This window comes from Gobio gobio (assembly GCF_949357685.1).
Source record: "Gobio gobio genome assembly, chromosome: 22".
NCBI classification, from domain to species: Eukaryota; Metazoa; Chordata; class Actinopteri; order Cypriniformes; family Gobionidae; genus Gobio; species Gobio gobio.
This window is the reverse complement of record NC_137118.1, coordinates 18,519,568-18,541,742: the sequence shown is the minus strand read 5'-3', so window position 1 is coordinate 18,541,742 and position 22,175 is coordinate 18,519,568. Positions and strand designations below refer to the sequence as shown.

General features: G+C 37.9%; 3 protein-coding genes across 3 annotated transcripts in view; 1 reads left to right on the top strand and 2 right to left on the bottom strand.

Moving 5' to 3' along the window:
• Positions 1-1,238: 1,238 nt before the first annotated feature.
• On the bottom strand, positions 1,239-4,670 carry fstb (follistatin b; the record flags this gene model as incomplete). The annotated part of the gene is given in 6 exon segments (XM_079804784.1): positions 1,239-1,550; positions 1,837-2,061; positions 3,029-3,247; positions 3,454-3,645; positions 4,429-4,517; positions 4,519-4,670. Coding segments are annotated over 6 exon segments (1,116 nt in total). The 3' UTR covers positions 1,239-1,311.
• A 6,092-nt stretch (positions 4,671-10,762) lies between these two features.
• Positions 10,763-17,577, top strand: LOC307118890 (molybdopterin synthase catalytic subunit). The gene is made up of 5 exons (XM_079804734.1): positions 10,763-10,902; positions 11,068-11,184; positions 14,475-14,628; positions 14,721-14,844; positions 16,000-17,577. The coding sequence occupies exons 2-5, from the start codon at positions 11,070-11,072 to the stop codon at positions 16,084-16,086; spliced, it is 480 nt and encodes a 159-aa protein (XP_079660860.1). The 5' UTR covers positions 10,763-10,902; positions 11,068-11,069; the 3' UTR covers positions 16,087-17,577.
• itga2.2 (integrin, alpha 2 (CD49B, alpha 2 subunit of VLA-2 receptor), tandem duplicate 2) overlaps positions 16,124-22,175 on the bottom strand; it is a 43,586-nt gene continuing 37,534 nt past the window's right edge. Inside the window, exons 23-29 of the mRNA XM_079804732.1 lie at positions 20,442-20,544; positions 20,201-20,311; positions 19,958-20,068; positions 19,572-19,685; positions 19,409-19,498; positions 18,395-18,511; positions 16,124-18,303 (exon numbers count right to left, since the gene is read on the bottom strand). Coding sequence (XP_079660858.1) covers positions 18,208-18,303; positions 18,395-18,511; positions 19,409-19,498; positions 19,572-19,685; positions 19,958-20,068; positions 20,201-20,311; positions 20,442-20,544 — 742 coding nt within the window. The 3' untranslated portion in view covers positions 16,124-18,207. The remainder of the gene's footprint in view (positions 18,304-18,394; positions 18,512-19,408; positions 19,499-19,571; positions 19,686-19,957; positions 20,069-20,200; positions 20,312-20,441; positions 20,545-22,175) is intronic.

The window sequence follows — 22,175 nt, the reverse complement described above, 5'->3', positions numbered from 1 at the left end:
GTTCTGAAAGTGAATCCAACGATATTGTTTCTCTGTGCCGTTATCGTTATAGCCGTGGTGTGAACTCTGCTATTTTTTAATATTGAGAACAATTTTTAGAACTATATCTTTATGGTTATCATCCTTGGTGTGAACGGGCCTTAAGTGGCTTTTTTTCCATTAAATAATACTTAGAAAACACAGAATATGCTAAGAAAAATAACATTATTTTCACATTGCGCAAAATGGACATAACAAATCGACAGTGAAAAAAAATGGTTGAGTTTCCCTTTATTACAAAAAGATGATAGACAAAGATGTTACCTGGGGTCAGAAATGAAATTCCGCGGACAATATTTGCCTCTTGGAATTGATTTTCTGGACATATATTTTTAAACCATATAAAATACACACACACACACACACACACACACACACACACACACACACACACACACACACACACACACACACACACACACACACACACACACACACACACACACACACACACACACACACACACACACACACACACACACACACACACACACACACACACACACACACACACACACACACACACACACACACACACACACACACACACACACACACACACACACACACACACAGCATACCAACCATTTCAAAAACTTCAATTAAAATACATGTCAGAAATATATCTATATATTAAAATACGTGTTTAAAAAACTTTTTTTGCCCCCGTATTTTACATTTCTAGGGCATTTTTGTCACTTTCAGTGGTATTTTTGTCCCAAGCACTGGTCAATTTCTGAGCGTGCGCCATAATGGTGGCAGGTTTGCTTTTCTTTGTCCATAACACACATGCTCATCTGTATCACGCGATCATCGCAGAGCCGGTCAGCCATAGGCAGAGACAACAAAAAACAGAGCACGCTAAGTGAGTTTACGTCCCTATGTAATTTCCACATGACTCGTCAACACCGTCAGTCACGTTTCTGTCTCTGACGCACAGATAGTGTAACCATTGCGGAGGAGCAGCATGTTCAGAACTGTCTCGCATCCCAGACGGAAATCCTTCCGGAAAGGTTTTGGCTTAACCTCATTTAAGACATCAATAGATGAGCAGAGAACATCTGCACTGTCCCGGACACTTCTAATGCATCAGAACGTCTCATTGCCACTGAGTTAAAACACAGAATGTCTTTGCGAGAGGAAGGGCAAATAGACGCTCTCCAACAGTCCTTGTGTTCCTTTTGGGGGGCAATGGGAGGGGCAAGAAAGAGGGATGTTTTTTCGGCAGGGGGAGGGAATGCGGGACAAGGGTGCGGCCAGGCGTAGCATCCTCTACTTACAGTTGCAGGAGCCCGAGTGTTTGACATCCAGGACGAGACCCAAGGAGCAGGCGGCCTGTCTCATGGCGCACTCGTTCGGGTAGGTAACGTTGTCGCTGGCGCAGACGCTGTCTCCTGGACGACTCTCAGGACAGGTGTCCTCGCACACCGCACAGCGCCCCCGTCCCATCCGCTTATTCCACAGACACTTCCGTCCCTCCCGGCATTTGATGTCTTCACAGGACCTGGCGTCTGAGGACGAAGCATATAGACGAATGAAATGAGAAGTTTTCCCGAAAATATGATTTCACTTTGTGTAAAACCACTTCTTTGGGCCACATTCGGCCGTATTGAATGTTAATTTTAGTCTTGTTTCACTCAGTGTGGTTTGAGGAGGTATTAAATAACGCAGAAAAGCAGCAACAGTCACAGCTACCCATGTGAAACATGAATGTGTTATTGCAACAGAACACAGAGTAATGAGAACCACATGTTTAAAGAGGATTGTGCAAGCACGAGATTTTTGTCTTATTCTCACCTATGCATTTCCCCTCGTAGGCTACTCCAATGGACCGTCCCATGATGCACGTGGCCCTTCGGAGATGGCAGGTGTTGGCATACACAATCCCGTCATTCCCGCACAGGTACTGCTCCGGTGAGGTCACCTCAGGGCAAAGCCGGTTGCAGGTCACGCAATAGGCGTTGTTGGTCTGGTCCAGTACACACGTTGAGCTTCCAGGACAACGCACGTCATAACATGACTCTGTAGAAAAATAATAACCTGTCAAAATTGGCAGCTTATGTGGCTAACAAGCTTTTACACCTAGTTATATGCCACTGGTGTAAAACTAGCTTATGCATAACAGTATTTTGTATTTATTATCTGTTACACTTTATTTTAAGGTGTCATGGTTACGGTGTAATTATATATTTAAGTACTGAGTAATATTAATTGACTACATATACTATAGGGTTAGGGTAGGATAAGGATTTGATTGAGGGCTAGTTGCATTTAATTATGCATATGTTTCTGTTATTGCTATGGTAAATACATTTAACACATGTAACACGGACACTGTAAAATAAAGTGTTATTCTCTCTCTCTCAATACTTTTTGGTGGGCATAATATTTTTATTAGAAAGACATGTTATGCATGTTTGGTCAATTACTAGCAGGTTATCGTTCTGTTCCTTTTAATGCAAATTTTAATGAAAGATTAAGAATAATTTTGATTCCATAAAGTCAACATGAAATGACATTCGCCACCATTTAACTTCTGTAATGTGCAGTAGGATATTCTGTGAGAAAAATAAGAAGATTTAGCTTGGGACTTGGTACACTCTAAAAGTTGGGTTGAAAATGGACAAACCCAGCAATTGGGTTGTTTTAACCCATCGTTGGGTTAAATGTTTGCTTAAAACAACCCAATTGCTGCGTTTGTCCATTTTCAACCCAACATGGGTTGTTTTTAACCCAGCATTTTTTTAGAGTGTGATTGATTGGATCATTAAAAGTAGGTGTTATTTAACAGAATGTAACTGAAAATGTGAGTTTGCGAAAACAATGCCTATATCATCCAATAGACTGCACAGCCTAGGTAATGTCACCGGGGAAAAATTTGTTTCAGAGGCTTGTTTAGATTAAAAAGGCATTATTTCTTCTTTGGAAGAATATACATATGATTTGGGAGCAACAAGACTAATTAACCAAGTACATTTTGATACCGTACTTTTGCATTTTCCCTGGTACTGCGCAGTCAGGTCAGGGTGTCTCTTGCACTTGGCCCTAAGGATTGCACACTCGTTCCGGTACGTTTTCCCATCGGAGCCACACACAGGCCCTTTAAAGGTCACATTGGAGCAGTCTGGGGCGCACACACAGCGGGGTTTATTCCGCTTGTTCATTTTGCACCTCTTTCCAGGACCACAGTCCACATTATCACAAGTCTCTGTAGAATCAATAAAGAAGGTTATGAATAACTGATCAAATGAGCTGGCATATCAGTTCTGTAGTAAATGTTTGTGGTTTAAACGTCTGTCATGCACTATTTATATTATATATACCATACTCAAGTCTGGTTCTAGCATGAAATCAAAAATAAATAAGAAACGTTTAGCTTCTTCCAGATTATTTCCAGTCATCCAAATGCAGTACCTTTACAAGGTATGCAGTTTGGTGCACCGCCATTGAAGATCAGCCACCGGAAGAGCGTGTTATTGGGTACATCCTCCTCGGTCCACGCCGTGCCCAGGCGACCACTTCTACAACAGTCTTCCCGACTCATCCCAGACATGTACAGAACCTGGCATCTCCCGTTCTTGCCCTGCTGAAGCCAGCAGTTGCCAGCTGGAAAGAGTCACTTTATTATCCCCTCATACATGCTGAATACTATTCTGCTCATTTATCACTCGTACCAGGGATGTAATGTAGCTAATTGGAGCCAATAAGTGCCGAGCAGGGCCATAACCACGTAGGACACACAATATGGGTGTTGCAATGACCGATTCTTAATTTTTACCTTGGGTCACCTGACTCATCTCAATATTGAATATCTGGTTGCATCTTTAGTGCCAAGTTGTTTTATGATTATAAACAAACCATAGGTTTTTGCTGGATCCAGGTAAAAAATCAAACAAACATTTGAAAATGATTTTAGGGGTATTTTAAAAGGAACTTGGGTTGAAATTCCAAATGTTCAAAGAGTCATTCTGCCATATGAATCCACTCAAACTCTGAAGAAACACTATATTGTGGTTGTGCAAGCGTTTTGTGCATTGCACGGAAACATGCTCGACCGTTTAGACATAATGCCATTATAAACATAATAAATTAATAAAATACCCTGCGTACTGCACAAAGTTCATCTGAAAATATGAATCGCTCATAGATCAAGAACAGACAGGAAGGTGCCTGTCTAGAAATGTGAATTTCTACTATAAATTCTAATAGCTAGGTGTCTTGAAAACAATTTCTCTCACAAATTTGAGTTTTTACGCATGAGAGGCGCCAGCGCGCAAACGCACCATTCAAGCTGCTCAAGTCCAAATCAACGCTTTAATGGCTTTAACACGGCATAACATTCCTCATTCAGACGTTAAGACAGCACGCAAAGCATAAATGTCACTTTACCTTGTACTTTCTGCTGTTCCATCAAGTGCGCGAACCATATGAGAAGCGCGATCACGCCCTGGCGGAGCCGCGGTAACTGTAGCATCCTCAGAAAAAGTGGAGACAGACTGACTACAGACAGACAGATGTTCTCCCGATGCTTCGCACTCAGTGACTGTCATACACACGGAATCCGTCTCGCTTTTTAAATCTATATGGGGTCTCGAGTTGGATGCCTGTAGTGGGCGGTCTTCATACTTCATAGGGGGTGGGGAGAGCATTGTAATAGTTAGCCCACCGAAATTTATCAGGTGACATTTGTAAGTCTAGAAACTTTCTCCCTTCACAAGCAACATTATGATTTGGGGCTAAGTTTGAGGGGGTTCAAAGAGTTGGATAAAAGCAGCAAAGTGATTTGGGGTCTGTTTGCATTTATTGTGGATAGATGGCTGATTATTACAACAGTTATTTGATATAAATAGTTTTTCTTTCAACATATGCCAACCTTTGAGTTTGAACTGTATTAAACAGAACTCGGTTCTGCAAAATTGCTGAATAAATAGTAGTTTATTTTGATGTGATTAAAAAAGATTTCAAACAATTTTATTCTTTTAGGATTGTAAATATTCTCAGAAAACTCAAATGCTCAGTGTTATTGGGCAATTATTGGTATGTGCCCTCAGAGGCTAAATGAAATGTAATATACTGTATGTTTGAATAGAGCTGTGCCCAAAGTAACAGGGCTGACAGACGTTATACTTTCTATTGCCAATACTAGCCTCTTGAAAAGTGCCTATAAGAAAGAGAAATTATGTTTAATTTATGTGGATATTTCTGCAAATATCCAGTTTACTGTACAAAATCATGGCAACTTGGTAACAGGGTTGACTATTTAAAATCATACCAGCTGACAATAATAATACATACCGGTAAGAAGATGAAAGAGTTCACAAGGGGATGTGGCTGTCATGATATATGTATATATATGTATGTATGTATATATATGTATACATGATATATGTATATATATATTTATATATCATGACAGCCACATGTATTTTTTTAATATATTTTTTTTTCTACAGTACTATACAGATACTGGAAGTGATAAGGTTAACAGGGCGGATGCCTAACTTTGAATCTTATGTCTTTTTATTATAAATGTTTATTAAAACTTATATATAGCCTATACACACAGAGAGAGAGAAAATAAATGCAAAATACTTAACTAAAAATTTGCATATTTGCTAATACAGTATAGTAACAGGCAAAAAAAAAGGAAACTTGTGAGAAAGAATACATACAAATGTTAGTTACATAAAAAAAGTCAGTTTTTACACATCAATTATGGACTCAAAATGCCCCCTTTTCATGGACTGGCTTATATTATGGCCTATCTAACATTAATGAACTATTGGATTATAAACTAGCACTTTTTTCTGTATTAGTACACTCAATCATTGTACACTTAATCAGTAAATACAGCTGTATGAATGCTACTGTACAGCAAAACAGACAATATGAATAGAGGCAACACATCTCTATGCGTGGGAATGCATATGAACTATTTGAGTCCTCTACTTTGAATAGACTCAGACAGTTTTCCATCCATTTCAGTTTGGACGATAAGCGTTAATCTTTTAAAGTGGTCTATTACTGTGAATTTGGATGGGTAATAATAGACTCAAGGATACGGTCATTCTAATAATAGTTGAGACAGTTGTTTGGTCCTCCCCAGGGTCAAACCTGCAAATATAGCACAACAAATCCTCCTTCAAAAGAAAGCAATCAGGGTGTTGCATTACACCCCGTCTACACAACTAGTGACGCGACATGACAAATTCCTGTGACGCTGCTGACGTTGCATGCTTGCAGAGTAGACGAGGTGTTTAGATGAGGTGTTACATCCATGATGCAAATAAGTCTACACTCTTAAAAAAAAGGTTCTTTATTGGCTTCTGTGGTTTCACAAAGAACCTTTAACATCCACAGAATCTTGCAATGCACAAAAACGGTTCCTCAGATTATTAAAATGTTCATAACACTGAGAGGAAATGGTTCTTTTAAAAACTGTTTATTGAAAGGTTCTTTGAGGAACTGAAAATAGCTCTTCTATTGCATCGCTACGAAAACACCCTTTTAGAACCTTTATTTTAAAGTGTAGTACTTCTTCCTTATTTGCTTCTATTACAATACTGACAAGTGACTTCTATTAGTAGGACATTTTTGGTGTTGAATTCAAAATGAGGATTGTGGTTCAGGAATGTAAAGTTGAGTGGAATTGCTTCTCAATCTCGAATTAGAATAAATGTAAGACGGGACTTGATTTTGTCCATGGGGATTTTATTGTCTGGTTGTGGTTTGCTATTGGTGGATCTCATTTGAGTGACAGGTTGCCCCGCCCTCACACCAGTAAACACATCATCAGAGAAGAGAAGAGATGTCGCTGCAAGAAGGAGGGGAAGTTAATTTGATTCAAGACTATGAGGGCACATGAATTAAAAAGAAATAATGATGTGCACAAATACATAATTTATAATAAAGTCCATTTTGATTTTATGGTGACTTCGTAGGCCTACTGGTGACGTAAAATAGATACTAGTTTTAAGAAATAAATGTTAAATCGGCTTGCCAGATACATTATATTGCCAAAAGTATTGGGACACCCCTCCAAATCATCGAATTCAGGTGTTCCAATCACTTCCATGGCCACAGGTGTATAAAATCAATCACCTAGTCTAGACTGCTTCTACAAACATTTGTAGCTCAGTGAATTCAAGTGTGGTACAGTGATAGTTGGCCAACTATGCAATAAGTCTATTCGTGAATTTCTAATTTCCTCACTACTAAATATTCCACAGTCAACTGTTAGTGGTATTATAACAAAGTGGAAGCAATTGGGAACAACAACAACTCAGCCACGAAGTGGTAGGCCACGTACAATCACAGAGCGGAGTCAGCACATGCTGAGCACACAGTGTGCAGAAGTCGCTAACCTTCTGCAGAGCCAATAGCTACAGACCTCCAAACTTCGTGTGGCCTTCAGATTAGCTCAAGATGGTGCCTAGAGAGCTTCATGGAATGGGTTTCCATGGCCGAGCAGCTGCATCCAAGCCTTATATCACCAAGTGCAATGCAAAGCATCAGATGCAGTGATGTAAAGCACGCCGCCATTGGACTCTAGAGCAGTGGAGACATGTTCTCTGGAGTGACGAATCACGCTTCTGTCTGGCAATCCAATGTACGAGTCTGGGTTTGGCGGTTACCAGGAGAACGGTACTTGTCTGACTGCATTGTGTGGGGTTGTTTTTCAGGGGTTGGGCTTGACAAGTTCCAGTGAAAGGAATTCTTAATGCTTCAGCATACCAAGACATTTTGGACAATTTCATGCTCCCAACCTTGTGGGAACAGTTTGGGGATGGCCCCTTCCATTTCCAACATGACTGCGCACAAGAGCATAAAGCAAGGTCCATAAAGAAATGGATGAGTGAGTTTGGTGTGGACGAACTTGACTGGCCTGCACAAAGTCCTGACCTCAACCCGATAGAACACCTTTGGGATGAATTAGAGCGGAGACTGCGAGCCAGGCCTTCTCGTCCTACATCAGTGCCTGACCTCACAAATGCGCTTCTAGAAGAATGGTCAATAATTCCCATTAACACACTCCTAAACCTTGTGGAAAGCCTTCCCAGAAAAGTTGAGGCTGTTAGAACTGCAAAGGGTGGACCAACTCATATGAAACCCTACAAATTAAGAATGGGATGTCATTAAAGTTTATGTGCATGTAAAGGCAGGCGTCCCAAAACTTTTGGCAATATAGTGTAGCCTATGTCTGAGGTCGAGGTGGAAGCAGCTGCCATGCTGTCCCTCTGTCGGAAAATTGGGAGAAATGCAAGACTCTGCAAGTGTCTCCTACCACACGTTGTTAATAACTATCACTGTGAAACGGGGACATACGTTGCACAGCTGTGGTCTGTGGTTAGAGATGTCACTGGATTGATCGAATGCCACACAGAATCGTCTTACTGAAGAAAAACAGCCATCGGCTGTTTAATAATGGCGAGTCGTGCGTTTGATCTGTTGTTTTAATTTTTTTCTTGTATAAGCTTGTATATTATATAAAGGCTATATATGTGTGTAGTGCTTTACACGAGTCTCTAAATATAGTAGCCATAAAGAAAGTGCTTTATACGTTATTTTCAAGGACATTAAAGGGATAGTTCGCCCAAAAATGAAAATGATCCCATAATTTAATTACTCACCCTCAAGCCATCCTAGGTGTATATGACATTCTTCTTTCAGACGATCTGAGTTGTATTAAAAAATGTCCTGGCTAAGCCAAGCATTATAATGGCAGTGAATGGCAACACAAAATTTGAAGCCGAAAAAAGTGCAACCATCCATTATAAAATGTATAAAGTAAAATATTATAAAGTAATAATATAATGTATAAAAAATATGTAACGTTTTAAATATGGTTACTTTTATTTTTATAATGGATGAATGCACTTTTTTGGGCTTTAAATTGTGGGCTGCCATTATAAAGCTTGGAAGAGCCAGGACATTTTTTAATACAACTCCGATTGTATTCGTCTGAAAGAAGAATGTCATATACACCTAGGATGGCTTGAGGGTGAGTAAATCATGGGGTAATTTTCATTTTTGGATGAACTATCCCTTTAACTCTCTGATGTTGGTGAATGGCTCAGTCTAACATGTGATTTTGAAGACATCTGCCGGTGAAGGTTGGTAATGCGGAGTTAATTTCAGGAACTAATTTCAAGCTTTTAGGTTAAATACGAGAAAGGATAAAATCTTACAGAAGACATAATTGAGGAGGAAAAGTGCGAATTTCTAAATTTAAATTCTAAGCTGTTATAAGGTTGATTGAATTCCTGAATAAACAAAGCATGATCTGTATGTTTCCTGGCCACGAGTCAGCTGACCTAAGCAAAACCAATTGGATTTCGTCTCTCAGGAAGACGAGCTGACAGTAGCAGCACGCGCTGCGAGTGTTGTTTGAACTTTACGTGCCCAGTCAATGTACATACATGAATACCGAGGTAAGTCTGCGTTTGAAATCTTTTATACAGTTACATTTTCTTATCAATCACCTGCTAAGCAAAAATACAAAACGAATCATATTTACAGCTCTTAATCGCTATTGGCATTCAATAAACTCGAGTGTTTTGGCAACAGTTACGAAATTGTCCATATTGTTGTAATAGCCTGTAAGTTATATCTACACGTTAAGCAGGTGTCGGTTCTGTACTTTGCAAAAAGTGCCGAATTAACGGGACTTAAAGCGGAGAACATCACTGTTCCGTCAAACATAACATCTCTACAGCTGTGGCAGGATTTGGAGACCAGACATCCGAGGTGAATTATTATCACAACTACATTGATACTTTTGTAGGACTTTCAAATCAGTGATATTTACACTGCAAGTGATCGACACATTATAATCAAACAGATGTGGTCTATATACTACCATTCATTCCACCAATCAGAGACTGTGTTTATGCCTTGGGCTCCTTTGCAGTGTACATTATTACATATGATAATTATTATTTAACATATTATTATTTAATATACATTTTAAGAGAGACTACTTTCAAAAACATAAAAAATGTTTCCAAACTTTTGACTGGTAGTGTTATATTTTATATATATATATATATATATATATATATATATATATATATATATATATATATATATATATATATATATATATATATATATATATATATATATATATATATATATATATAATGTATATATATAATATTTTTTATTAATTATGTATTATAATAATAATGTAATATTTTTTTGAAAATGTTCTTTGTTATCAGAATATTTATTGACTAACTTAATATATATATAACCTATATTTCATGTAATAACACTGGGTATTTGCAGTGTAAATATTTCATGCATAAGAACACATTTCTTTCTTTGCCTTCTGAAGACTTAAATTATATTGTACTGTACATGCTCTAAATCGCATAAATAATGTGTATAATAACAAATGATCAATTACAACCTATTATTTTCTGATAGAGCATCTCTTTATTTTTATTTTATTTACTATTCATTATATATGTTCTGATCAGATTTTATTCAGAAAATGTTCTATTATTATTATTATTATTATTATTATTATTTATCTTTTCTTACCACTAAATGCTGGAAGTTATCTTAATTGTATTCAATTATATAGGGGATTTGTTGTGGGGTTTGCTATTGGGGTAAAAATGTTGATTCTGTACACATGTATTGTCTTCTGAAAAGTGTCTGAGAATCAATAAAAACTGTTAATCTGAAAAAAGAAAATGTTTGTTTTGTTTGCCAGACTGTCTGTGTTACGGGATCAAGTGGTTCTGGCAGTGCGGCAGGAGTACGTGCCTCTGGGTGCAGAGCCCTTGACCCTCAGAGAGGGGGACGAGGTGGCCATTATACCACCTCTTAGTGGAGGGTAAAGGAATTATCAAGGTGGGCTGCAAATATGACATATATAGATATATATACACATGTATAGATACACACAAACGTATAGATACACACACACACACTATATATATAAACTGTATATATTACAACATGTTGTATATTTAATATTTATGTTTTAAATTATATAATGTACATTTTTTTTTAAAGGTATGGCTGCAAATGAGGGTCAAGATGTAATTACACTCACAACTGACAATCTTTCTGCTGATGGCGTCTCTGAATCTGTGACGTGTCCCTCCTGTGGTGCTATATCTCTGTTTATTGGTCAGTCTTTCATAGTTGGATCATTGTTTCTGTTTAGAGCTGGCTTTCTTGGTTTTTTTGTTTGTTTATGATTTATTTAAACATTGTAGAAACGTAAAATCATTACAAAAAAGGCTTAAGAGATTGAAGGAAAAAACCTAAATAAAATAGTATTTGGAATGACCCTAAAATTCAAGATATCGGTAAAAATGCCCCTATATGAGTTTTTATCTCATATTTATATGATATGATATAGTTAAGCAATATCACACGAGTAAAGAGCGCAATATCACACACAAGTGATGTTTTTGTCCAGAATAGCTTGAGTGCATATGTGATATTAATTTTATACAACAGTTCAGTAAATAAGAAGTTAATATCATGTATAATTTAAACACAATATTGTCTGTTTTTGCAAAACAAAAATATTACCTACAGTGGGGCAAAAAAGTATTTAGTCAGCCACCAGTTGTGCAAGTTCTCCCACTTAATAAGATGAGAGAGGCCTGTAATTTTCATCATAGGTACACTTCAACTATGAGAGACAGAATGAGAAAACAAATCCAGAAAATCACATTGTCTGATTTTTAAAGAATTTATTTGCAAATTATGGAGGAAAATAAGTATTTGGTCAATAACAAAAGTTCATCTCAATACTTTGTTATATACCCTTTGTTGGCAATGACAGAGGTCAAATGTTTTCTGTAAGTCTCCACAAGGTTTTTACACACTGTTGCTGGTAGTTTGGCCCATTGCTCCATGCAGATCTCCTCTACAGCAGTGATGTTTTGGGGCTGTCGCTGAGCAACCCAGATTTTCAATTCCCTCCAAAGATTTTCTATGGGGTTGAGATCTGGAGACTGGCTAGGCCACTCCAGGACCTTGAAATGCTTCTTACGAAGCCACTCCTTCGTTGCCCGGGCGGTGTGTATGGGATCATTGTCATGCTGAAAGACCCAGCCACATTTCATCTTCAATGCCCTTGCTGATGGAAGGAGGTTTTTACTCAAAATATCACGATACATGGCCCCATTCATTCTTTCCTTTACACGGATCAGTCGCCCTGGTCCCTTTGCAGAAAAACAGCCCCAAAGCATGATGTTTCCACCCCCATGCTTCACAGTAGGTATGGTGTTTTTTTGGATGCAACTCCGCATTCTTTCTCCTCCAAACACGACAAGTTGAGTCTTTACCAAAAAGTTCTATTTTGGTTTCATCTGACCATATGACATTCTCCCAACTCTCTTTTGGATCATCCAAATGCTCTCTAGCAAACTTCAGACGGTCCTGGTGCAGGTCTACAATTTTGTTTCCGGTGTCCTTTGACAGCTCTTTGGTCTTGGCCATAGTGGAGTTTGGAGTCTGACTGCTTGAGGTTGTGGACAGGTGTCTTTTATACTGATAACGAGTTCAAACAGGTGCCATTAATACAGGAAACGAGTGGAGGACAGAGGAGCCTCTTAAAGAAGAAGTTACAGGTCTGTGAGAGCCAGGAATCTTGCTTTTTTGTAGGTAACCAAATACTTATTTTCCACCATAATTTGCAAATAAATTCTTTAAAAATCAGACAATGTAATTTTCTGGATTTTTTTTCTCCTTCTGTCTCTCATAGTTCAAGTGTACCTATAATGAAAATTACAGGCCTCTCTCATCTTTTTAAGTGGGAGAACTTGCACAATTGGTGGCTGACTAAATACTTTTTTGCCCCACTGTATAAAGCAGAATTGTACATCTCTGAGCAACACACAATGGTGCTTCGTTTCTGAATGAGTCCACATATTGAGTGAATCAATGGGGTGAACCAATGATGCAATGGCCCATTCATAAAGAGTGCCACAGATGACGAGGAGTGAACCCTGTCCAGATCGGCCTCCCATGTTTATTAGTCATGGGATTATGTTGTTCCTCATGTCGTTCCAAACCCGTAAGTCTTCCGTTCATCTTCGGAACACAAATGAAGGTATTTTTAATAAAATCTGAGAGCTTTCTGTCCGTCTGTTGACAGCTACGAAACAACCACTTTGATGCATCAAAAAGTTCATAAAGCGATCGTAAAACTAATCCATATGAATAGAGAGGTTTAGTCAAAATTGTCTGAAGAGAGACGATTGTTTTATATGATGAACAGATTGAATTAAAGTTTTTGTTAAAAATTAAGCATCAACTCAGACATCAATTATGGTAAACAGAAGCTGGAGCATGCTTGCTTGATGTGCAAGAACCAATGAGGTTCATTCTCATGTTACGCAGCACGTTTGAGCTTCCGTAAGAACCAATGAGGATCATTCTCATGTTACGCAGCACGTTTGAGCTTCCGTAAGAACCAATGAGGTTCATTCTCATGTTACGCAGCACGTTTGAGCTTCCGCAAGAACCAATGAGGTTCATTATCATGTTACGCTGCACGTTTGAGCTTCCGCAAGAACCAATGAGGTTAATTCTCGTGTTCCGCAGCACGTTTGAGCTTCTGCAAGAACCAATGAGGTTCGTTCTCGTGTTATGCAGCACGTTTGAGCTTCTGCAAGAACCAATGAGGTTCATTCTCATGTGTTACGCAACACGTTTGAGCTTCTGCAAGAACCAATGAGGTTCATTCTTATGTTACGCAGCACACTTCCGCAAGAGGTTTGTTCTCGTGCATCAAGCAGGTTCGGTTGAGCTTCTGTTTACGTTTTGTGATCAATGTTTATATGTGAATAAAAGCCTAAATTCAATCTGTTCATCATAAAGTGATCAAGTCTCTTCAGAAAATTTGCACACTAAACCACTCGATTCATATGGATTAATTTTACAATCTCTTTATGAACTTTTTGAAGTGTAAAATTGGTAGTTGCAGAGCTATCAGTGGTGGGTTAGAAAGCTGTCAAATTTTATTAAAAGATCTCCATTTGTGTTCCAAAGTTGATCGAAAGTCTTACAGGTTTGGAACGACATGAGGGTGAGTAAATGATGACAGAATTTTCATTTTTGGGTGAACTATCCCTTTAAAGTCTAAAGCCCGGCTGTTACACAAATTATCAAAGGGTAAAAACTGCAAAGTAGAAAATGTATTGACTAACTTGGAGATTGAGCCTTCAACACAAACGTCAAAACCTAGGATGGTATCAATTGGAGAAGATGGAATGTTTTTTATGAACAAAGTCTCAGATTTGTCAAGTGGTTTCTAGGAATGTTATATGAAACAGTTAGTTGGTCAAATGATGCAAAGGTGCCATCTATGTACAAATCATCTACCCTGATCCCTCCAAGCATATGCACTATCCAGAGTAGAAGGGTGAAACAAAGGATTCCAATGTAATCTCCTTTTTCAGGGACTACCAGAGATAATTTTGAGGGGAAGAAAGTAAAACAGCTTGAATATGAGGCATACATTCCAATGGCAGAGTCAGAACTGAGGAAGATCTGCAGTGACATCAGGACAAAGTGGCCCAGCGTCAGACATATTAGCATACAACATAGACTTGGGTGAGTCTCGCAGTGTGTTTAGATAATGAGTTCATTACTTGACATCATTACATCTAGAGAATATTTTTGTTCATTCCCCGCTCTGTCCACAGTGTGGTACCTATAACAGAAGCGAGTGTTATAATAGGGATCTCATCACCGCACAGAAGTGATTCCCTGGAGGCAGTGAAGTACTGCATCGACACACTCAAAGCAACTGTACCAATCTGGAAAAAGGTATGAACATGCCGACTAGTGCATGATTTCTGTTTAACCCTATAGAACATTTCATGAATAATGTACAAAAATTATTTTGTTCAACAAATGGTCATCAAAAGGAGGTGATTAATCTTCGGTAAATGCTATTTGTCAGCCTCAGGAGGTCAAATGAATTTCTTGGTGTTTGTTATTTCCTTCATACATTTTATAGGAGGTTTGAAAATCATAATGTGGCACATAAACAATTTCTATGATTCGGTTATTTTCACTATAATAGACACAACTGATACAACTAAAATAAAATAAAATGTAAATAAAGTAAGCCTGAATAGGTAACAGGATTGCAAAGTTTTGCGGCAAATGCTTTTTGTAGTTATTAATAATATTTGATATAATAATTTTTAATTTGATATAAATATTTGATTTAATAATGGACAGTGTTTAATTAATCACCTTCTTACAAACTTGTAAAAGGTTAATAAAGTCAGTCAACAGTTTGTGTAAAGTTTTGTCTTCCCACCATGTTGTAATTTTAAATGATCCTACAACATAAAATGTTACTTTTACATTTATTAATTTAGCAGATGCTTTTATCCATACAGACTTACAACTGAGGAATACAGGAAGCGATCTGTCATGAAGATGCGAAAAATCACAAAAAGTGGCTGAGATAGAGAAGCATAAGCTAGAACAGGGAGAGAATTAAGGATTTTTTAGTTTTAGTTTTAAGATGAGGTTAAGTGCTCACAGAAGAGATGAGTTTTCAGCTGTCTTTTGACTGTTGTCAGTGATTCTGCATTCCGGATGGAGGAATTTTTAACAGGGATTTGATTCAGTTGAGAAGGTCAAAATCTTTGAGGTGTGACAGACTCCAGTTAATAAAACCAGCTAGTTTTCAGTCTAGGTTAATTGTATATAATCAAATAGTTCTCGCAACAAAGGTTGTTGTGCCTCTAATACTTAATAAAGTTAATTATACTTAAAGTAAAATGTAAAAAAGTTATACGACATGACCCTGTTCGTTGAACACTTACTTTTTGTTTCTTTATAAGATAGTTTAGTTATATAATAACTTGTAACTTGTTAATTATTGCCATCAAAGTGTAATTTCTCTTTGTATATTGCTTTGTGCGATTGTTTGCAACATGTTTGTAATTATTTTGTTCTTTTCAGGAAATATACGAGTCTGGGGAGCCTTGCTGGAAAGAGAACAAGGAGTGTTTGTGGGCGGATGGCGGAAAAGATTCCAAGGAAAGTTGAACTGTTAAATGAGCAAATGAGCTACAGTAAATCTCTTGAAGCATCATGAAGTTTTTATTGAAAAAATACAAAGCTCAAGTTGTCCTGTAACACCTGATGAAACACAAATACAGATTTGAATCAAAAGAGTATATTCTGCCCTTTTTGTAAAGAATAGAAAGTCAGTGCAAAAACATTATGTAAACATTAAGGAAAGTCTTGGTCGCTTAAGTTGCCTTTGATTAGACAGGCCTCTTTTCCTGTCACACCATCAGTAGAAGTTAAACCCTGAATTAATGCAAAATCAACTCATTTATATTAACTTTGTTATTTCAAAACATTAAATAAAAGTTAACATCAGTATTTCCTAGACATTTCAAAATATTTGAGTGTAAAAAGTGTTTCCTGCAAATATTCACAATCTTTTTCTCAAGTAGGATCAGTACATTTCCATGATGCTTTACACAGAATAGTACTGCTAATTACTTTAGTTATTTGCTCATGATTATTGCATAGTACAAAGTTCTGTGGCAAAGTTATTTTTTGTTTTTCGCTTATGGGTAAAAAGAAGTCTGAAATACATTTGGAGGGGTACACTGTCCAACATCCAGACAGTGCCCACATTTAGATGAAAATGTAAATATCTGCAGCACGCTTTCCTTTCAACAACAAAATAAACTAAAATGACAGCGGTGAGAAAACAGCAGTTAAGAAAGCATCTGATCATATGTGGATATGTTTGCACAAGCTCTGCAATTCAGCTCTCCATTAACTCTTTCCCCGCCAGCGTTTAAAAAAAAAAGTTGCCAGCCACCGCCAGGGTTTTTGATCATTTTCACAATTTTATGGCCCATAGAAAATGTTGTTGTATGAATATCTGAGCATGCAATATATCAAAAGAAAGGGCATATTCAACACTTAATTATGGGCAAGTTTCATAAAAAAAGCAACCGCAACATTTTAAACAAAAAGCTGAGAAAGTCACGTTTTGGTCAAAGACTACATCTAGATCAGATTCAGAGCGATGATCAAACACAGTTGGAGTAGATCAAGTCATCAACACCCTGCTTGCGCAGTCCTATAGCTCATTCTGGGTCATTCTGGATCAAACACAGTTGGAGTAGATCAAGTCATCAACACCCTGCTTGCGCAGTCCTATAGCTCATTCTGGGTCCACATTTCATTCAGTAACATTAGGCAGCTTTGATTTATATGCTGTTTAATGTTGATGATCACGTTATTTTACATATGCATCTGCTTACATGCGAGCGCTTGTTTTTTTGCGTCTTCTTCGCCTGTGTTTTGATCATGAGATCCTGTACTCATTCAGAAGATGTATAACAGTGAAAACACAGAAACCCGGAAAATTCCGTGTTTGGCAGGGAAGTGTTTTCTTACAAATAACGGATAATTCTGTGTTTTGCGGGGAAAGAGTTTGCCTCACATTTATTTATATAGCACTTTAAACAATAGATTGCTTTAAAGAAAGTAGCTTTACGGTATTAAACATGTAAAATACTCCCAGTGTCTCTTTTAATTAGAATTACAACTCTCCAGCAGCTCTCCAGTGTGTTCATGCTTTTACTCTCGTCTAACTTCAAAGGACTGAACAGCAGAAGAAATTAACAGGAGAAGATTTTCACGTCAAAGAAGGCGGAGCCACAGCTATTACATAATCGCCACGGTCCAATGGTAGTTTACCAGTCAGAATGAACTTTTCCAGAAAATTTGCTATAGCAAGCGGTTTCGAACTCCCGACTTTGCTTGAAATATATCGGGCCATATGTGGTTGGTAATTTTAGTACTCAACTATAAAATAAATGATCAGATGTGTTCAAATAAGAACTCAACGGTCCATTTCCTCATATGCCAGCATATGACACCAATAATCAAAAGTCACAATAAAGATCTAGTTAAATACCAACTACTCAGGAAATAGGTGGAAGTGTTAAGACTGTGCCAAAAGATACACCAGCTAGCAGAGAAAAAGCATATAAGAAATTATTGGGATTGGAACGGCAGTTGTCAGTTAATGCGTTGTAATCAAACTGGCAATTTCCAGTTCACCCAGTTCACTCTTTCTAACCCCGTTTCTTCAGGGAAGAAAGCTGTGACATCTCCGAATGAGTCTCGGCCGATCTCTTATGGCGCCTCACTGTTTTCCTTCAGTTCCTGATCTTCTGCTCCGGCCTCTTCATTCTTCATCAGCTTTTGATATTTCCTCTTGAAGAATCCAAGCTGAACATAAACACATTGGTTTTTAAAGGAAGATAATGACACAAGATGTACACTGAATAGACATTGTGGAAAAGAAAGCTAAATAAAGCACCTTGTAAAGCAATGCGATGGCAAGAGCCAGTAATAACAGACCGCCGATAACACTCCCTACAATGACGCCCACCGGAACGTCCCCTTTAGCTCCAGGCTGGCTCACTTTGACTTCAACCTGCAATGAACTCATGTAAATTTACTCAACATAACGACTGTTGATATGTTGAAGATGTTTGAGGCAAAATCTTAAAGGGTTAGTTCACCCAAAAATGAAATTTCTGTCATTAATTACTTACCCTCATGTCGTTCGACACCCGTAAGACCTCCGTTCATCTTCGGAACAGAAATGAAGATATTTTAGTTGAAATCTGATGGCTCTGAAAGGCCTCCATTGGCACAATGCACTGTACACTCTCAAGACCCTTAAAAGGTACTAAAGACGTCGTTACAAAGTCCATCTCACTACAGTGGTTCTACAATAACTTTATGAATCGGCGAGAATAGTTTTTGTGCGCAAAAAAACCCTAAATAACGACTTACAAAGTGATGACGATTTCAAAACAAGGCATCGTGAAGCTTCGAAGCGTTATGAATCAGTGAGTCGAATCAAGATTCGGATCGCGTGTCAAACCGTCAAACGGCTGAAATTTGGCGATTCAAACCGCTGATTCGACTCGCTGATTCATAACGCTTCGAAGCTTCATGATGCCTTGTTTTGAAATCGTCATCACTATGCAAGTCGTTATTTAGGGTTTTTTTGCGCACAAAAACTATTCTCGCCGATTCATAAAGTTATTGTAGAACCACTGTAGTGAGATGGACTTTGTAACGACGTCTTTAGTACCTTTTAAGGGTCTTGAGAGTGTAAAGTGCCATTGTGCCAATGGAGGCCTTTCAGAGCCATCAGATTTCAACTAAAATATCTTTATTTCTGTTCCGAAGATGAACAGAGGTCTTACGGGTGTCGAACGACATGAGGGTAAGTAATTAATGACAGAATTTTCATTTTTGGGTGAACTAACCCTTTAAGCTAAAAGTGTTCAAATGATCCTGCTATATGTTTTGACCATACCTTCAGGTGTTTCTGTTCGATGAACAGCAGGTCTGGTTGAGACGTCTCTATATCAGCTCCCACAGAGAGCACGACGTACAGGAAATCAGCCTTGGATGGGCAAACAAACACACTTTTAACCCCAACATTGATATTAGAAGAGCAATGAGATGAGTTCACTTACCATTGCAAAGGTGCCTTTCCATATGTTTGTAGTTACATTCACGTAATAATCAGTCTTCTCCTCCAAGTCCTTCAGAATGCATTGCATCAACACGCATGTGGCCGTTTTGCAGTTCTGTGGATGGTAAACAGATGATCAATACGGCTACGGCTTTGAGGATGGAAATTTCAAGACATCCTGTTATTTGTAATCCAGAGACAGGATTAGTCATCATACAAGTCAACGACTTATCAACAATCTAGATCTAATTAAAAAACATTACACAAATAATTATTACTGGGTTTTCATACAGACAATACATTCATTATTACTTCCTTTGTACGTCACAAAGTGAATGTTTTTTCTCATTCTTGGATTTCAGAAACATTTTTAGATCAAGCACTGACCAGTTCCTCTGTTCCTCTAAAACTCTCCTCTGTGAATCGGGCTGGATAAGGTTTCTGACTGATCTTATGTGGGTCGATCAGATTGCTGTCTGCACAATGGATTTTTTCAGCCTGTTGCAGGAAATATCGTCGCCAAATCATTTCCACGTGCACAGACACTGCTTTCAGTCATATATTTACAAAGGATTAAAAGCATTATGTGTAAAAAACAACAACAAAAAAAACACTGTTATTGCTCCTCACAGGTGAAGTTTTAATGCTGGTTGTGTACAGGAGGGGATTTCCTGCTCTAGTGCGGTCTGGCAGCGAGACATTGAGGTAAACAAGGCTGACTGGGACAGTTCCTGTAGAAACCTGTAGAAATAAATACACTCACATTAGCAGGCAGAATCACTACAATGAACTTCCTTTTCAAAGCAAACCAACAGATGGTGGTAGTGAACCGCCTGAAGGATCTATCCATTTCACCACAACATGAACTCACCTTTAAATTAAAGTTAAAATATGGGCCGATGTCCTTGTAATCCCTCACTGTTGTTGCAAAATCTTCCTCTTTTTCCAGCAAATAAACATCTAAGTTTGATTCTCTGAAAGAATTAAAATATAAAAAAGACATTAAAGAAATATTATGAGAAATATTATGATGGGGTTAAAAAGTTTTATTTAATAACTGGATGTCAAGTGGAACTACTCATACATTATTTAAATAGTGGTTTAAAACTAGCCTAGAAATCTAGACGCACCCCTAGCGGCTGCATATATAATTTGCAGCCAGGGTAGTCTAGCAACTCCGTTGGCTTGTGAGCTGGAAAAACCAAACTCTGGTCAGGCCAATCACATCGTGTATAGAGTCTGTGGGCGGGCTTAACATAATGACAGCAGAGTTGCGGCGGTTCCGCGTGCTACTTGTAAACAAAGAAGCTGGCGAACAGCAACCTTTTGAATCGGCTTTGGAAGACTTGGAGTTAAGCTTTTCTTTGAGAAAAGAACAAAGAACGGCACTGAAGTCATTCTTAAAAAAGGAAGATGTGTTTGGAACTTTAATCTATCAACTAGCTCCGCTTCACCTTCTTCGTTGCTCTGGTTGGTTGTAGCAATATCCTATTGCGTGCAGAGGGAATTTGAAAGACAACCGTTTATCACGCCCCTCGGATGGAGCCCTTCCAATGGCGTGTTCCCAGACCCAACATCTTGATGTGGGTCTGGCTTGTCAGGCTAGTTTAAAACAGTAATTGACATAAACATTATATTTATGTGTAAAGTTACTCAGGATTTCGCAAGCAGGGTTCCCACACTTTATAACCAATCAAAGGTGCAGTTTGAAAGATTGACCGTTAGTGGTTGAAATAGGAACTGCAGTCCAAATTCAAAATATTGGAGAGGGTTGTTTGCCCCGCCCCCTCAGACTCCACGCTCATGCAGGTTCAGGTTGCATTTTTGAGGACACGCAACAGGAACGAGCGCAATTAACAATGGGAGGTGAGGAGACTTATACACTGTAAGTTGATGAGTTGATTTATGATGAGTTAATGTCGCGTTTTAATATGCTCCCTTTCATAGAGATTTTTAGAAGTAGGGTAGAAACAGCAATCTCTGACCCAGTTTGTTTGCTGGCTTCTATGGGAGCAATACGCTGTTTTTTCTGCCAAGCCTGCAACCTGTGGTGGCGTAATACTATTGGGTTAATTGGCAAACTGACATCACACAGACCAAAACAAAAACAGACATTCGGACACGGAACACACATTTCAAAGTTAAATAACTGGCTGTAGAATTGGTTTTCAGAGAAACAAGTATGTGAACTCAGCATGTTTACTAAATATTAATATGCAAACATATGGTATTTTTATGCTTTAGTACTGTCAAAAACTTACACACAGGGCCTTTAACTTTCATGATTTTTTCCATGACTTTTCCAGTCATTTACGCTACTGTTCAAAAGTTTGGGATCAGTAAGATATCTTAAGGTTTTATTTATATATATATATATATATATATATATATATATATATATATATATATATATATATATATATATATATATATATATATATATATATATATATATATATATATATATATATATATATATATAAAAATATATAAACCTTAAAATATGACCTGAAAAGTCAAAGTTAAAAAAAGTTAAAGGTCCCGTATGTAAGTTTTTGACTGTTTTCATCTTTTTCTCACTATCTATTTGATCAAAATATAATAA